This window comes from Leuciscus leuciscus, assembly GCF_965113295.1.
Source record: "Leuciscus leuciscus genome assembly, chromosome: 10".
Classification (NCBI taxonomy): domain Eukaryota; kingdom Metazoa; phylum Chordata; class Actinopteri; order Cypriniformes; family Leuciscidae; genus Leuciscus; species Leuciscus leuciscus.
In genome coordinates, this window is record NC_138734.1 from 2034986 (window position 1) to 2054690 (window position 19705).

Consider the following 19705-nt stretch of genomic DNA (forward strand, 5'->3'; position numbering starts at 1 on the left):
GAGATATAAAGTCAGAATTGTGAGATATAAAGTCAGAATTGTGAGATATAAAGTTGCAATTGCGAGTTATAAAGTTATAATTGCGTGATATAAAGTTGCAATTGCGAGATATAAAGTCGCAATTGCGAGATATAAAGTCAGAATTGTGAGATATAAAGTTGCAATTGCGAGTTATAAAGTTATAATTGCGTGATATAAAGTTGCAATTGCGAATTATAAAGTCAGAATTGCGTGATATAAAGTCTCAATTGCGAATTATAAAGTTATAATTGCGTGATATAAAGTTGCAATAGCGAGTTATAAAGTCAGAATTGCGAGATATAAAGTCGCAATTGCGAGATATAAAGTCAGAATTGTGAGATATAAAGTTGCAATTGCGAGTTATAAAGTTATAATTGCGCGATATAAAGTTGCAATTGCGAGTTATAAAGTCAGAATTGTGAGATATAAAGTTGCAATTGCGAGTTATAAAGTTATAATTGCGTGATATAAAGTTGCAATAGCGAGTTATAAAGTCAGAATTGCGAGATATAAAGTCGCAATTGCGAGATATAAAGTCGCAATTGCGAGATATAAAGTCAGAATTGTGAGATATAAAGTTGCAATTGCGAGTTATAAAGTTATAATTGCGTGATATAAAGTTGCAATAGCGAGTTATAAAGTCAGAATTGCGAGATATAAAGTCGCAATTGCGAATTATAAAGTCAGAATTGTGAGATATAAAGTCTCAATAGCGAGTTATAAAGTCATAATTGCGCGATATAAAGTTGCAATTGCGAGATATAAAGTCAGAATTGTGAGATATAAAGTTGCAATTGCGAGATATAAAGTTATAATTGCGTGATATAAATTTGCAATTGCGAGTTATAAAGTTATAATTGCGTGATATAAAGTCGCAATAGCGAGTTATAAAGTTATAATTGCGTGATATAAAGTCGCAGTTGTGTGTGAATTGTGAAGCTGTAATTCTAATTGAAAGAGACATGTTTAATACTGTAAAGCTGCTGCTTTAAAGCGATATATTGTATAATAAGTGCTGAAGTATAGTATCAAAAATGCAATACATTTATTACAGTCACAAAAAAATGGGACAGTATCTACCATTTTAAACACATTCCCTTGGTGGATATCTCCTCTATTAATGCTAGCTATTCTGGGCTCTGGCTCCACAGCACAAAAAGAGTCATGGTTCAATCTCTTAATGACCCTAAATGGCGTTGTAGTAATTATGATATTTAATGCAACTGTGAAACGAATGTGCAGAGTGCAATAATAGGACTCTAGAACTAAATAGATTTGATCTCGTTCAGCTTAAATCCATCTTTAGTCCTCATGATTCCTTTTTTCCGTGATCTGTAGCTCTCTGAAAATGAATCGCGGTGAGAATTCACGAGCGTTTCTGGCTAAATCGGCACGGCTGTCGAGCAGAACGAGCCCCGTCTCTCGCCTCAGGTGAAGGCCAGAGTAAACGCTGGCAGAGTCCAGGTTCTGCTCCCCCTGTGGCTTTAATGTCATTAAAGATTCATTTGACTCCTTTAGTCTGATTGAATTATTCAGCCTGGCCATGAGCAGTAGAGTTAATACTATGAGATTTTAATAAGCAGGCAGGTGAAGAGGGTCAGAGAGAGAGAGAGAGAGAGAGAGAGCGATGTGTCCACGGTAATGGGGGTCTCATGAATATTTCACATGTGACGAGTGTCAGATGTGTGTGTGTGTGGATGACGTGACGTGTGATGCTGGCGGTGGGAATCCGTCAACGCTCTAAACTGACTGCTTTTGTGTCAGCAGCTTTTAATTTGACTCGTGTCTTGATTGGTCCGTTAGTCCCGTCTGTGGATGTGAATGAATGTTTTAAACAGTTTTGATCTCAAGCTCTGATGATGGAGACAGTGAGAGAAACAGTCGATGAGGAACACTGCAGCTTCCAGCAAACACAACTACATTTTGTAAGTGTTAAAAAGTGCAATCTCGTTTTTTTAACCCTATAAACTTAATACGACAGATGCCTGCATTTAATGATTAATATATTCACGCTGCAAAATATTGTCAGGAAGTTGTTGGCATGGCCACTTTTGACATTTAATAAGCCTCATTACCACATCCAACCTGGCATCACATTTGCCTAAATGTTTGTGGCTGTGTTTGCCAGTAATAAGGAGAGGTATAGAGATCAGGGTTATTAGAGTAAACTAAAACTGTAAAAAATAAAATAAAATAAAAAATACATTGTTTTTTTTAAATAAACATTAAATGAAATAAAAGAAAATATAAAAAAACGTAATCTTATTTTATTTCTGATAGTTGCCAATGCAAGATTTATTTACTAAAATAACTAAAACTGCAATAAAACTATATCAACAACTAGAACTAGAACTTTAACTAAAGTTAAAATATAAAATCAAAAATCAAAATAATAACAACTATTATAGTATCTCAATGATACTAAAATAAGAATCAAATATATTATATTTGTTTATATTTCTTCATAACTAATTTGCTGTATTGAATTTCATAGGCTAAATGATCAATGAAAAGTAATTTTCATATTAGTAGCAAGACAAGAGTATTTTTTTATTCTACCTTTCCTGTAGGAAACGAACACCTAAATATTATTATTACATTACTCTCATATGTCATTTTCATAATATCTGATATTAAGTCAAAATGACTGAATCCTGTCAGCCGCTTTCATTCTGCTTTTGTCAGTTTAATGTTTCAGATATGAGTGAGAAATTTAGACAAGAGTGAAGCAAAGTTGAACTGATATGAACAATTACAGTCTTGAGTAAAATGTTCAGGAGTCGTGTTAAATTCTCCTGTTGTTGGCACAGAGTTTCCATTGAACTATTTTAACCAGTTGTAAGCTTGTTGTTTTTTTTTGTTTTTTTTTTAAAGAAACGTAAAGAAACATTCCACAAATACAATGTTGACAGGTTATAAACAGTCTATAAACAAGGCCATTTAAACATCTGTGGAATATTTCATTGTACAGAATACGTTATTATTAAAACCTTAATAAACCGTTACAGATTGGTTTGGGTTTGTTGTTGCTTTGACATTATGAGGCTGTTTTAAACCTACCTAGGAGGTTTCACAACTTTGGTTAGATATATATATATATATTTTGTTGCAGGTGTGGTACTAGAACATTTTGTACTGCAGTGTTTCCGACTGGTAACCAAAATGCAACGTTGTGTAAAAGCGTTCTGTACTTGCTGGGTTGTTTCATTTTCATGTTCATTTTAGTATCTGCAGTCTCCTGCTGCTTTCAGACGTTTCCTCCCTCACCATCTGGTACTTTCTTTCTGCAAACTGATGATTGTCCTCATCCGGCAGATCCATTGAGCTCATGTCTTTACAGTAGTTTCGCCCTGAGGAAAGGCTCTGTAAACCTCCAGCGACGCCCCAAACTCTCATCCTGCTACAGAAGCCACTCCCCAAACTCTCATCCTGCTACAGAAGCCACGCCCCAAACTCTCATCCTGCTACAGAAGCCACGCCCCAAACTATCATCCTGCTACAGAAGCCACGCCCCAAACTATCATCCTGCTACAGTAGCCACACCCAGAACTATCATCCTGCTACAGAAGCCACGCCCCAAACTCTCATCCTGCTACACAAGCCACTCCCCAAACTATCATCCTGCTACAGAAGCCACGCCCCAAACTATTATCCTGCTACAGAAGCCACGCCCCAAACTCTCATCCTGCTACAGAAGCCACGCCCCAAACTGTCATCCTGCTACAGAAGCCACGCCCCAAACTGTCATCCTGCTACTGTAGCCACGCCCCAAACTTTCATCCTGCTACAGAAGCCACGCCCCAAACTCTCAGTCTGCTACAGTAGCCATGCCCCAAACTATCATCCTGCTACAGAAGCCACGCCCCAAACTATCATCCTGCTACAGTAGCCACGCCCCAAACTCTCATCCTGCTACAGAAGCCACTCCCCAAACTATCATCCTGCTACAGAAGCCACGCCCCAAACTATCATCCTGCTACAGAAGCCACGCCCCAAACTATCATCCTGCTACAGAAGCCACGCCCCAAACTATCATCCTGCTACAGAAGCCACGCCCCAAACTCTCAGTCTGCTACAGAAGTCACGCCGCAAACTATCATGCTGCTGCAGAAGCCACGCCCCAAACTATCATCCTGCTACAGAAGCCACTCCCCAAACTATCATCCTGCTACAGAAGCCACGCCCCAAACTCTCAGTCTGCTACAGAAGCCACACTCAAACTATCATCCTGCTACAGTAGCCACACCCAAACTATCATCCTGCTACAGTAGCCACACCCCAAACTCTCAGTCTGCTACAGTAGCCACGCCCCAAACAATCAGTCTACTACAGTAGCCACGCCCCAAACTCTCAGTCTGCTACAGTAGCCACGCCCCAAACTCTCACCTGCTACAGTAGCCACGCCCCAGACTCTCAGTCTGCTACAGAAGCCACACCCAAACTATCATCCTGCTACAGTAACCACGCCCCAAACTGTCATCCTGCTACAGTAGCCACGCCCCAAACTTTCATCCTGCTACAGAAGCCACGCCCCAAACTCTCAGTCTGCTACAGTAGCCACGCCCCAAACTATCATCCTGCTACAGAAGCCACGCCCCAAACTATCATCCTGCTACAGTAGCCACGCCCCAAACTCTCATCCTGCTACAGAAGCCACTCCCCAAACTATCATCCTGCTACAGAAGCCACGCCCCAAACTATCATCCTGCTACAGAAGCCACGCCCCAAACTATCATCCTGCTACAGAAGCCACGCCCCAAACTATCATCCTGCTACAGAAGCCACGCCCCAAACTCTCAGTCTGCTACAGAAGTCACGCCGCAAACTATCATGCTGCTGCAGAAGCCACGCCCCAAACTATCATCCTGCTACAGAAGCCACTCCCCAAACTATCATCCTGCTACAGAAGCCACGCCCCAAACTCTCAGTCTGCTACAGAAGCCACACTCAAACTATCATCCTGCTACAGTAGCCACACCCAAACTATCATCCTGCTACAGTAGCCACACCCCAAACTCTCAGTCTGCTACAGTAGCCACGCCCCAAACAATCAGTCTACTACAGTAGCCACGCCCCAAACTCTCAGTCTGCTACAGTAGCCACGCCCCAAACTCTCACCTGCTACAGTAGCCACGCCCCAGACTCTCAGTCTGCTACAGAAGCCACACCCAAACTATCATCCTGCTACAGTAACCACGCCCCAAACTGTCATCCTGCTACAGTAGCCAGGCCCCAAACTTTCATCCTGCTACAGAAGCCACGCCCCAAACTCTCAGTCTGCTACAGTAGCCACGCCCCAAACTATCATCCTGCTACAGAAGCCACGCCCCAAACTATCATCCTGCTACAGTAGCCACACCCCAAACTCTCAGTCTGCTACAGTAGCCACGCCCCAAACAATCAGTATACTACAGTAGCCACGCCCCAAACTCTCAGTCTGCTACAGTAGCCACGCCCCAAACTCTCACCTGCTACAGTCGCCACACCCCAAACTATCATCCTGCTACAGTAACCATGCCCCAAACTCTCAGTCTGCTACAGAAGCCACACCCAAACTATCATCTTGCTACAGTAACCACGCCCCAAACTCTCAGTCTGCTACAGTAGCCACGCCCCAAACTCTCAGTCTGCTACAGAAGCCACACCCAAACTATCATCCTGCTACAGTAACCACGCCCCAAACTCTCAGTCTGCTACAGTAGCCACGCCCCAAACTCTCAGTCTTCTACAGTAGCCACACCCCAAACTATCATCCTGCTACAGAAGCCACGCGCCAAACTCTCAGTCTGCTACAGTAGCCACTCCCCAAATTCTCCTCCTGCTACAGTAGCCACGCCCCAAACTCTCAGTCTGCTACAGAAGCCACGCCCCAATCTCTCAGCCTGCTAAAGAAGCCACGCCCCAAACTATCATCCTGCTACAGTAGCCACTCCCCAAACTCTCCTCCTGCTACAGTAGCCACGCCCCAAACTCTCAGTCTGCTACAGAAGCCACACCCCAAACTCTCAGCCTGCTACAGAAGCCACGCCCCAAACTCTCAGCCTGCTACAGAAACCACGCCCCATACTCTCAGCCTGCTACAGTAGCCACGCCCCAAACTCTCAGTCTGCAACAGTAGCCACGCCCCAAACTCTCAGCCTGCTACAGTAACCACGCCCCAAACTCTCAGTCTGCTACAGAAGCCACGCCCCAAACTCTCAGCCTGCTACAGTAGCCACACCCCAAACTATCATCCTGCTACAGAAGCCACGCCCCAAACTCTCAGCCTGCTACAGTAACCACGCCCCAAACTCTGTCTGCTACAGAAGCCAAGCCCCAAACTCTCAGCCTGCTACAGTAGCCACGCCCCAAACTCTCAGCCTGCTACAGTAACCACGCCCCAAACTCTCAGTCTGCTACAGCAGCCATGCCCCAAACTCTCAGCATGCTACAGAAGCCACGCCCCAAACTCTCAGACTGATACAGTAGCCACGCCCCAAACTCTCAGTCTGCTACAGTAGCCACGCCCCAAACTCTCATCCTGCTACAGTAGCCACACCCCAAACTCTCAGTCTGCTACAGTAACCATGCCCCAAACTATCATCCTGCTACAGAAGCCACGCCCCAAACTATAATCCTGCTACAGAAGCCACGCCCCAAACTCTCAGTCTGCTACAGTAACCACGCCCCAAACTATCATCCTGCTACAGAAGCCACGCCCCAAACTATAATCCTGCTACAGAAGCCACGCCCCAAACTCTCAGTCTGCTACAGTAACCACGCCCCAAACTCTCAGTCTTCTACCGTAGCCATGCCGCGAACTCTGCTACAGTAACCACGCCCCAAAATCTGTCTGCTACAGAAGCCACACCCCAAACTCTCAGTCTTCTACAGAAGCCACGCGCCAAACTCTCAGTCTGCTACAGTAGCCACTCCCCAAACTCTCCTCCTGCTACAGTAGCCACGCCCCAAACTCTCAGTCTGCTACAGAAGCCACGCCCCAAACTATCAGCCTGCTACAGAAGCCACGCCCCAAACTATCCTCCTGCTACAGTAGCCACGCCCCAAACTCTCAGACTGCAACAGTAGCCACGCCCCAAACTCTCATCCTGCTACAGAAGCCAAGCGCCAAACTCTCAGTCTGCTACAGAAGCCACTCCCCAAACTCTCCTCCTGCTACAGAAGCCACGCGCCAAACTCTCAGTCTGCTACAGTAGCCACTCCCCAAACTCTCCTCCTGCTACAGTAGCCACGCCCCAAACTCTCAGTCTGCTACAGAAGCCACGCCCCAAACTCTCAGCCTGCTACAGTAGCCACGCCCCAAACTATCATCCTGCTACAGTAGCCACGCCCCAAACTCTCAGACTGCAACAGTAGCCACGCCCCAAACTCTCATCCTGCTACAGAAGCCAAGCGCCAAACTCTCAGTCTGCTACAGAAGCCACTCCCCAAACTCTCCTCCTGCTACAGTAGCCACGCCCCAAACTCTCTGTCTGCTACAGAAGCCACGCCCCAAACTCTCAGCCTGCTACAGAAGCCACGCCCCAAACTCTCAGCCAGCTACAGAAACCATGCCCCAAACTCTCAGCCTGCTACAGTAGCCACGCACCAAACTCTCAGTCTGCAACAGTAGCCACGCCCCAAACTCTCAGCCTGCTACAGTAACCACGCCCCAAACTCTCAGTCTGCTACAGTAGCCACGCCCCAAACTATCATCCTGCTACAGAAGCCACGCCCCAAACTCTCAGCCTGCTACAGTAACCACGCCCCAAACTCTGTCTGCTACAGAAGCCAAGCCCCAAACTCTCAGCCTGCTACAGTAGCCACGCCCCAAACTCTCAGCCTGCTACAGTAACCACGCCCCAAACTCTCAGTCTGATACAGTAGCCACGCCCCAAACTCTCAGTCTGCTACAGTAGCCACGCCCCAAACTCTCATCCTGCTACAGTAGCCACACCCCAAACTCTCAGCCTGCTACAGAAGCCACGCCCCAAACTCTCAGCCTGCTACAGTAGCCACGCCCCAAACTATCATCCTGCTACAGAAGCCACGCCCCAAACTCTCAGCCTGCTACAGTAACCACGCCCCAAACTCTGTCTGCTACAGAAGCCAAGCCCCAAACTCCTAGCCTGCTACAGTAGCCACGCCCCAAACTCTCAGCCTGCTACAGAAGCCACGCCCCAAACTCTCAGTCTGATACAGTAGCCACGCCCCAAACTCTCAGTCTGCTACAGTAGCCACGCCCCAAACTCTCATCCTGCTACAGTAGCCACACCCCAAATTCTCAGTCTGCTACAGTATCCATGCCCCAAACTATCATCCTGCTACAGAAGCCACGCCCCAAACTATAATCCTGCTACAGAAGCCACGCCCCAAACTCTCAGTCTGCTACAGTAACCACGCCCCAAACTATCATCCTGCTACAGAAGCCACACCCCAAACTATAATCCTGCTACAGAAGCCACGCCCCAAACTCTCAGTATGCTACAGTAACCACGCCCCAAACTCTCAGTCTTCTACCGTAGCCATGCCGCAAACTCTGCTACAGTAGCCACGCCCCAAAATCTGTCTGCTACAGAAGCCACACCCCAAACTCTCAGCCTGCTACTGTAGCCACGCCCAAACTAGCATCCTGCTACAGAAGCCACGCCTCAAACTATCATCCTGCTACAAGTTCAAGTTCAAGTTTGTTTATTTCTAGAGCACATTTACTTCCGGTTTTTGGCCGACCAAAGTGCTGTACAATAATCACGACAAAATACATAATGAACCAACAACATCACTATCAACAGTCAATTATGGTGCATTAAATGATAAGTTCAAGTAAATTACACGTTAAAAGCTAATCCAAACAAATATGTTTTTAGTGCTGTTTTAAACTCGGACAAAGTGGAAGCCTTTTTAAGTTGGATAGGAAGATTGTTCCATAGAGTGGGGCCCACCACTTCGAAAGCTCTATTTCCCCTCTTTTTCAAGCGGGTTCTAGGAATACGAAGGAGGGATTTGTTTCCTGATCTCAGTTCTCGATTTGAAGTATATGGGTGGAGTAAATCCGATAAGTAAGATGGTGCAAGATTATTTAAGGATTTGTAGACTAGCAATGAAATTTTATAGTTGATTCTATATTGAACCGGTAACCAGTGAAGGGATCTCAAAAGCGGTGTCACATGATCAAACTTTTTGCCTCCTTTCAAAAAACGTGCTGTTGCATTCTGAACAACTTGTAATCTTGAGATTTGATTCTTAGAAATCCCATAATAAAGAGAGTTGCAATAATCTAGCCTGGATGTTATAAAGGCGTGAATAGCTTCTACTTCTAGAGAAGCACTACTCTCAGTCTGCTACAGAAGCCACACCCCAAACTCTCAGCCTGCTACTGTAGCCACGCCCTAAACTATCATCCTGCTACAGAAGCAACGCCCCAAACTCTCAGTCTGCTACAGAAGCCACGCCCCAAACTCTCAGTCTGCTACAGTAGCCACACCCCAAACTCTCAGTCTGCTACAATAGCCACGCCCCAAACTCTGCTACAGTAGCCACGCCCCAAACTCTCAGTCTGCTACAGTAGCCACGCCCCAAACTCTGCTACAGTAGCCACGCCCCAAACTCTCAGTGTGCTACAGTAGCCACACCCCAAACTCTCAGTCTGCTACAGTAGCCACACCCCAAACTCTGTCTGCTACAGTAGCCACACCCCAAACTCTCAGTCTGCTACAGTAGCCACGCCCCAAACTCTGCTACAGTAGCCACGCCCCAAACTCTCAGTGTGCTACAGTAGCCACACCCCAAACTCTCAGTCTGCTACAGTAGCCACACCCCAAACTCTCAGTCTGCTACAGTAGCCACGCCCCAAACTCTCAGTGTGCTACACTAGCCACACCCCAAACTCTCAGTCTGCTACAGTAGCCACACCCCAAACTCTCAGTCTGCTACAGTAGCCACGCCCCAAACTCTCAGTCTGCTACAGTAGCCACACCCCAAACTCTCAGTCTGCTACAGTAGCCACACCCCAAACTCTCAGTCTGCTACAGTAGCCACGCCCCAAACTCTGCTACAGTAGCCACGCCCCAAACTCTCAGTCTGCTACAGTAGCCACGCCCCAAACTCTGCTACAGTAGCCACGCCCCAAGCTCTCAGTGTGCTACAGTAGCCACACCCCAAACTCTCAGTCTGCTACAGTAGCCACACCCCAAACTCTCAGTCTGCTACAGTAGTCACGCCCCAAACTCTGCTACAGTAGCCACGCCCCAAACTATCATCCTGCTACAGAAGCCACGCCCCAAACTATAATCCTGCTACAGAAGCCACGCCCCAAACTCTCAGTCTGCTACAGTAACCACGCCCCAAACTCTCCGTTTTCTACCGTAGCCATGCCGCAAACTCTGCTACAGTAACCACGCCCCAAAATCTGTCTGCTACAGAAGCCACACCCCAAACTCTCAGTCTTCTACAGAAGCCACGCGCCAAACTCTCAGTCTGCTACAGTAGCCACTCCCCAAACTCTCCTCCTGCTACAGTAGCCACGCCCCAAACTCTCAGTCTGCTACAGAAGCCACGCCCCAAACTATCAGCCTGCTACAGAAGCCACGCCCCAAACTATCCTCCTGCTACAGTAGCCGCGCCCCAAACTCTCAGACTGCAACAGTAGCCACGCCCCAAACTCTCATCCTGCTACAGAAGCCAAGCGCCAAACTCTCAGTCTGCTACAGAAGCCACTCCCCAAACTCTCCTCCTGCTACAGAAGCCACGCGCCAAACTCTCAGTCTGCTACAGTAGCCACTCCCCAAACTCTCCTCCTGCTACAGTAGCCACGCCCCAAACTCTCAGTCTGCTACAGAAGCCACGACCCAAACTCTCAGCCTGCTACAGAAGCCACGCCCCAAACTATCATCCTGCTACAGTAGCCACGCCCCAAACTCTCAGACTGCAACAGTAGCCACGCCCCAAACTCTCATCCTGCTACAGAAGCCAAGCGCCAAACTCTCAGTCTGCTACAGTAGCCACACCCCAAACTCTCAGTCTGCTACAGTAGCCACGCCCCAAACTCTGCTACAGTAGCCACGCCCCAAACTCTCAGTGTGCTACAGTAGCCACACCCCAAACTCTCAGTCTGCTACAGTAGCCACACCCCAAACTCTCAGTCTGCTACAGTAGCCACACCCCAAACTCTCAGTCTGCTACAGTAGCCACGCCCCAAACTCTGCTACAGTAGCCACGCCCCAAACTCTCAGTGTGCTACAGTAGCCACACCCCAAACTCTCAGTCTGCTACAGTAGCCACACCCCAAACTCTCAGTCTGCTACAGTAGCCACGCCCCAAACTCTCAGTGTGCTACAGTAGCCACACCTCAAACTCTCAGTCTGCTACAGTAGCCACACCCCAAACTCTCAGTCTGCTACAGTAGCCACACCCCAAACTCTCAGTCTGCTACAGTAGCCACACCCCAAACTCTCAGTCTGCTACAGTAGCCACACCCCAAACTCTCAGTCTGCTACATTAGCCACACCCCAAACTCTCAGTCTGCTACAGTAGCCACACCCCAAACTCTCAGTCTGGTTCAACCATGTTGGTTTATGATGTAACGCAGGTGTTGGAGTAATAACTACTTTTAATGAATCTGTTTGAGATCGAATTAACGCTAGATGTTTTGCTATAAATTACAGACCTTATTTTGCTTTATTTCCAAATTCAATGCTCGTTCTTACACTAGAGCTCGTTCACACTTGCGCACTCTTCAAAAACAGTGCTTTAAATCTCTTGACAAACTAAAAGACGTAAATGACATTTGTATGTAAATAAAAGACACAGATTGTACTGAATGTCAGCTTGTTTATTTTGCTCAAGATAAGGATTTATTGAGTCCACATGTCATGCAATCTAGAGACTCTTCTTCTAACCACAGTTTGAGATCTGTTGCTCCAAACCAGAACTCTGCGATGCTGTGTGTGAATGTTCGTTGGAACGATGGTTTCGGGAAACACCTACTCGTTGAACTATGATGATAACGACAGAACTTGCGAACATAGTTGACTAAGGCTACGTTCACACTGCAGGCTGAAACGACCCAATTCCGATTTTTTTGCCCCTATGCGACCTGTATCTGATCTTTTCATGACAGTCTGAACGACACAGATCCGATCTTTTCAAATGCGACCCAGGCCACTTGGGTATGTGGTCCCAAATCCGATACATATCCGATCTTTTGAAATGCGACTTCAGTCTGAACGGCCAGGTCGCATGTATCCGACCCGCACGTCATTGATACGCGAAAAACGTCATAATTCTGCGTTGAAGTAGTCGTCGGTTTGAAAACGGACTGCATATTCGTCGAGCTGAGGTAAATCTGCCGAACGGGTCGACCTCGACGAGCCGGTTAATAAAAAATAAAAATAAAAAAAGCCCACGGCCATTATATATACGTTATGTTAACTTATTTGTGCTGAATCTGATATTATAGGTCAGCGGCTGCTGTCTGGCTCTTGTGTAACGGTCGCTGCGCGCGCTCGTGTGTGTGTGTGTGTGTGTGTGAGAGAGAATCACAGTTAAAGTTTAGCTACTTCCGCAAACAACAAGTGACGTCGTTGACCGTTGAGTACTCTTCTGCGCGTGCGGGTCACTTCTGGGTCATTTCACGTTCACACAGGAGATCACAAAAGGTCGCATTTAATTGGAAATGTGAACGGCCTTGCAAAAAAATCGAATTTTTTCAAAAAATCGGAATTGAGCATTAAGCCCTGCAGTGTGAACGTAGCCTAACAATGCTTTTGGGAAACGCACCCCTGAACGGATGTTCTCAATGTTCTGATGGTTCCTGAAGGGCTCAATATTTACACTTGTGGGGGAGATAAACTAATAATAGTCCAGTAACAATAACCTGGGTAAAAAGATTGCATAAAAAAAAATAAAAATAAAAGTCTTACATGCATCACCTTTAAATAAATACACAGGTGGGATGAGGGAACTAAACAAGACACAGGTGAAAACAATCAGTAACCCTAGAGACAAACAAGGGCATAATCCAAAACTATATCAACAAACTAATCAGAGGCAAAAACTAAAGAGAGGAGAACCGAAGAACACAGACGCTATACTGACAACATCAATCATACTAACTCTTCCAAGCGTTTAGACTTACGACGTTTGGCAAAAAGGCAATAAACGGAGCGACCCGAGCCGTAGCTAGGGATCAGAATAACGCAGAGACCTTAGGCCAGACAGAAGGGAGTATTCGTAACACACGGACACACTCTCTCCCACTGTCATTTCTACTTTCCATTGACGTCATCATTATAGACTTTCTCATGCCATTCATGCAGAGTCTGTCTGGCACGGTATTGCAACCCTTGGCAACTGAACTGCCCACCCCAGGGATCTCCATTCATCCGACTCCTTCAGACCGGCTGTGTTTGCCCGTGTGTGTGTGTTTTGTTTGCATGTATTGTGTTGCTTGCTCACAGTTAAATGTCACATACTGTGGCACCTCTAAAAAACAGCAACAGAAAACACCGGTCTGGTGTTTGAGTGCTGGGCAGGTTGTAATGATGTTGGGTGTGTAGACTGCAGTTTGCTCTCCGGGGAGTACGAGTCTGAGATGGTTGTTACTTGCCCACACGAACTCAATACTGCTTTTTTTACTAGCCTTGAGTTGTTTACCTCGTCTTTCCCCCACATCCTTAAAGAAAACTCTTTTCTTCTCTCTGTTTCAGCTGCAACACCTCTAAAGAGCTAAAGTTGGAGACCACAGGTACGTCTCTGTTTGATTGACCCCAACCAAGATATTTTACTGTTTTCAGTGGTATGTTTATGATTTAAAAAAAAAATCTGTACATTCTCTGAAATTTTCACTGAAATATTATTATATAAATATTATTATATTTATTTTCATCTTTATTATGTGTTATTATTGTTTTTTTAATAATTATATTATTATTATTATTTCAGGGTTAAGCAAAATTCAGAATTTTGTTATAATCAAAACAAAGCCGATAATTAGAACATTCTGAGAAATTATAATATTTATTTCATTATGGTCTGATTATTTTATTAAATATAACTTTATAAATGTAATATTTTAATTTAATTTATTGTATACAAATGTGCACATATTTAATGAATTCAATGCATTTAAAAATGTAAAATATTTATCCATATAATATTTTATATAATGTTTGTATATAATACAGATTTCTATAGGTTTGATATTTCAAAGACTCTGGAAATCCCAGATATGTTGTGTCTACAGTTATTGGTAATTCAGACTGCAAAAGAAATTTCTTGAAATTATTACAATATTAGTATTTTTAATATATTATAACATAAATGTACAAACATGCAATTAATTGAATATGTTTAAAATGTAATTATATATATGTATATGTATATGTGTTTGTGTGTGTTTGTACATATACAGTATGTATATAATACACATTTCTATATGTTTGAATTTCTGTTTAACCCTGGAAGGCTGCAATCATGCTGAGAGATGAAAGTATTTCCTACAAATTCTTCCATTATTACTCCATCTTAATTCCGCTTAAATTCACAATTCTCCATCCATCCTCAACTGAGATTCAGGAACTGGATACTGTAGCGTTTTTAATTCCGTTCTGAAAGTGTTTTCGAGCAGCATGTTCTGTGGCGATCTTTCCATTTGAATAAAGCGTCATTATCTTTATTCCGTGAAGGACGTTCAGAAGTTCCCGAAGTCTTGACATTCCGCTCCGGATAATATCCACCAGGTCAATGGTTGCCATGACGGATTCATTTGAGTGTCAAGTCATTAAAGAGTCCTGGTGTCCTGCTCCTCATGCTAAGCCTGATTACTGCTGATCTCCAGCTCTTTCCATCATTACAAAGGTGCAAACGAATGGGGCCGAGGTTGCAGGAAAAAATCCGTTTGAAAGAGAGGGGGAAAAAAGCTGCCGGTTGCTAAGACAAGGAAATTAAACGTCATATTTTGCTTTCCCAGACACGAGGGAGGCAGACTGACATCGACGAGTCACACTATTTTTAACTGCCGCTCTCACGACTTAATTACAAAGTAAAGAATATGCGAATCTGTCTGTCGTGTGAGAAATTGGCATCACGTTTTTAATCGGAGAACATGCCAGGATTATGTCCAGGGACATTAGCTTACGTTCAAACATGGTTTAGATCAGAGCAAATGAAGTAGACGTGTCCATCATGTGTAAAGTAACCGGGCTTGCTGAGATGAGGAACGTTGCATTGAGTTTGGAGGTGATTTTGTGAGTCCTGCTCGGTTTAGTTTAGTTTTGCGAGCGGATTCACTGACCCACTGCCCCCTGTGATGTCCAGTGTGCCCAAGGCAACCTGCACCGCTTTGTTTCCAGATCTGGGTTTGTTTGCACTGGGCTATTTTTGGAAATTGCATCATGAACCGTTGCAAAAGGCCTGAGGCGTCGCCGTGTTTCAGAACATTATCCTTCTCTGCTGTTTTTCTGAGAACTGTGGATGTGGTTCATAATGACTGGACATTCATATCAGATAAATCTTTATTCAGGGGATAAGATGTAATTAAATTTTCACTCTCTCTCTATATATATATATTACTAATAGTGGCAGTAAAGACATTTCTAATAAGATTTATATTTCAAATAAATCTTTCTATTCATCAATGCATCCTGAAAAAAAATGTATCACGGTTTCCACAAAATTATGAAAATCAGTAAATCATCATATTAGAATGATTTCTGAAGGATCATGTGACACTGAAGACTGGAGTAATGATGCTGAAAATTCAGCTTTGATCACAGGAATAAATTACACTTTACAATATATATTAACATAGAAAAAACCATACTGGTTTAAGTTGTAATAATATTTCACAAAATTGCTGTTTTTACTTTGATCAAATAAATGCAGCTGTGGTGATCAGAAGAGACATTTAATAAATCTTACCATCCCCAAACATTATTCACAGCAATGGTTATTTGCTCAATTTGTTTCATAGATTGATTTGCATTATATTAATAATAGATCATATTCAAATATGTTTAACACCATCACATTTACTGTATTTAACAGTATTTGACCTGGACACTTTACAGTAAGGTGAAACGCAGTTTAGTGTGACTGCTGTGGTCAGGGCATCTTCTGGAAGATAGTTATTGTTATGGGTGGCATAATAGCAATGTTACCACTGTAATATTGTGCTCAAATGAGTTTTGTTCTGATTACAGTTCTGGCAACAGCCCTTTGAATGAGCTGAAACCAATGGTCTTTCTGGGAAAGCTGGCGATGAGTAGCATTTGCTGTACAGTCTGTCCTGCTGGTAATGAATGTGTGAGTTAGCTTGGTGTGTGTGTGTGTGTGTGTGTGTGTGTGTGTGTGTGTGTGTGTGTGTGTGTGTGTGTGTGTGTGTGTGTGTGTGTGTGTGTGTGTGTGTGGTGGGCGTTCTGGCGCAGTATGGCTGCCGTTGCATCATCCAGGTGATGCTGCACATTGGTGGTGGTTTAGGAGATTACCCCCTTCCATGTAAAGCGCTTTGAGTACCCAGAAAAGCACTATATAAATGTAACGAATTATTATTATGAATAATTTTTGTGAATCTTGTTTGCATTTTTTGTTGTTGTTTTTTTTTGTTTTAGATGATGATAATAAGCTGATTTAGTGATTGATTTGAAATGACTTCTGAAACCAAGATTTTTTACAACACGAGAGGTCCAAGGACCGAGCCCTGAGGGTCTCCACATGCATGGAGGTCCAATTAGATTCGTAGTTTTTGTAGATTCATAGTCCTAGCCAGTTTACTAGTTTGTCTAAGTGCAAATTGTGTTCGACAGTGTCAAAAGTAAATATTTAGCTTGAATCAGTTTTTAGGCATTTTCATTGTTTGTCTTTACGAGTGGCGATATTAGTTCACTGTGCTGCGATCTTATTGGAAACCAGATGACAAATTGACCAAGTAGCAATTTATTTTAGGAATTTGTTCTGCTGATTGAAAACCATCACTCTTTGCATGGACATTAATTCAAGTGTTGTTTTCTTTTAATCTAACATCATCCATCCATGGAGTTTATTTAATTTATTCAACCAATACCCCCACCCCCCCCAATTTTCTCCATCAAATTAAAATATGGTTATTTCTTTATTTCTCATTGGCAGCATGACATGATTTTATGTTCGTACAACAAAACTTGAACACTTTATTTTATAACTTGAACTTGGACACTTTATTGAACACTATAAAACTTTCTTTTCGTTGGAAAGTCTTAATGTAATTAGGTGGCAACATATTTTGGGATAATAAAGTTAATTAAACTTTTTAAAATAAGCTTGTGTTCTAATTTACTTAACTTTTTGTTGTATTGAAAAAATATCTAATTTAAGACAAAAAATGTAGAAGGGATAAAATAATACAAAGTTTTAAAAAAAATAGAAAAATGTGCACTGATGAATTGTGAGCAGAAATGTGCATTAGAAAGAGAAAAGGATGAATTCTGATTGCATTATGACTTTAGAAGTGCTGACTTCACTGTATCTGCGTTTGGCCCCATATAGCAGTCTTAGATTGACGAATGATCGGGAGCAGATGAGATACATTTTCTGTATGCCTTGAGTAGGCCCTAGTCCTTCTATCACTTATCAAAACTGAAATGGAGGAAGCCACAGGCACATTGGGTTCCCTCTTGTTCCGGGAACATTTGTGAATGTCAGTGCTACTGTAACAGAGACCTGACACACATCACTGAGAGCTGTTATCAGTCGAGAAGCGGATCCTGTGATGCTTTCCAGGTGCGTCAGTTCATGTCCACGCTTTTCCCCCAAATGCTGCATTTTTAATTGTTGACTGACTCGATGACAGACAAGCTCTCTTTAGTCTTTTAGCTGAGAAAACCTTCATATGTATCCAGTAACTCCTCATGTTTAACTAGAACTGTATTACACGGTAACATTAGTTTACTGCTCACAAAGTGTGCTTTACCAAAGTCCCACCATAGTTGCATTGATGGAAAGGAGGATTTTGTGATTTTAAAGTACCCAAAACGTACTCTTTTCTAACTTCAACATCACAAAAACATTATAAGATTTAAGCTACAATATTTAAGATTTTTGTAATAAAATATCCAAAAATCACTTGCACAGTGTGATATATTTCCTGCAGTATATCCTTACAATATCCCAAAAGTTCCCAAAGATTTTAAATTTCAGAGAAATTCCAAATTTAAATAATGTCTCGTCCATGTTCACTTGTCGCCTGTCAATGAGGTAATATCCACGTTATCCCTGGTTAACTGCCATAGTAACCATGGCGACAGACGTGGACAACTGTGTTACGTCTAGCGGCGCGCTCGCGCTGTTGTTGTTTCGTTCAAACATTATGGACCATGGCAAGCAGATTTTGAGACAAAAGGAGAAATAAAACGAGGATCAATATCAGCGTAGCGTTTTCGAGATGCCGAGAGCTAGCGTCCGCGGCTAGCTTCCACTTGACAGAGATTTGTAAATGTAGAGGTGAGCAAATGTACATACAACTAATCAATGTTATACAGCTCAACATGATGAAATGTTAGAATAGGATCAGTATGTTATTGTAATGTTGATCTCGCTCACTGCTAATCTCAGACAAACTAACACAGAATAACATTATAACGTTAAATGCAGTTTAGTGTGATAGTGTAGAGCGAGTGAACAGCGCTGCGTTACCTCACAAGTTTCATTCGTCTGATAAACTGTCCTGTGTGAGTATTATTCAGACCAGGGGCAATCCTAACATTTTAGATATATGTATATATTTTCCTTCATAATTCACAGACTATGACAAAAGCATGCAAAAGTAACGACAGATAGATAGATAGATAGATAGATAGATAGATAGATAGATAGATAGATAGATAGATAGATAGATAGATAGATAGATAGAACAAATTATGTCAGTGGTCAAATTAAAACAAAGAAAATTGAGAAATATTTTTTCCAACATGCCTCTTTCAACTCTGTCATTGTGGTTTTGCTGGTTTTGTTCACATCCATGTCTGGTGTCCAGCATCATGTTCTGCTCTGTAGCCTCTGGCTCTGACACACACACACACACACACACACACACACACACACACGCGTCACATGACTTCACCGAGGCAAGAGCACCTGAGGACCATCACATGCCAACTTTCACTGGCTTTCATTGAGAATTTATCGTTTGGGTGGAAACTCTTCCTTATTTCTTCCCGTAAGCATCAAGCCCTGCTCCTCCACTGCTCTCCTGCACTAAGTTGTGCTAGAAGTTCAAACTTTGGAGGAGAGACGAGTCCTCGTGGGACTCACACACTGTAAATCATTCAGGTTATAGATTGAAGACACTCATTGGAAGAGCATGGAAAGGTCATAGCTTAAAGCTGAAGGCACGGATGGGGATCTATTGTGAAAACCTATAGAACGATCAATAATTGAACCATAAAAAACTCTTTTCCCATTACAGTGATTTCATCCCTTAGTTTAGACTCATCTAGACATTGCATTCGTATGCAAAATGTGTATAAATACGAGGATTGTGTCATGCAGTGTTTAACTGTATTTTTTATATACTGTATATATAGTTTATATTATGCTGACTTCTTGTTGACTAGCATTGACTATTTCCTTTGATAAAAGCTATATATTCAAATGCCATTGCAAACTTGATTGTCATGAAATTAGATTTACACGAGGAGCTTGATCACATTAACATCCAAACACTAATTAATCT

General features: G+C 43.3%; 1 protein-coding gene across 1 annotated transcript in view; it reads left to right on the forward strand.

Moving 5' to 3' along the window:
- The window catches only part of cd276 (CD276 molecule), a 127866-nt gene that overhangs the window by 89867 nt on the left and 18294 nt on the right, over nt 1-19705 (forward strand). Inside the window, exon 7 of the mRNA XM_082182288.1 lies at nt 13707-13744. Coding sequence (XP_082038414.1) covers nt 13707-13729 — 23 coding nt within the window. The 3' untranslated portion in view covers nt 13730-13744. The remainder of the gene's footprint in view (nt 1-13706; nt 13745-19705) is intronic.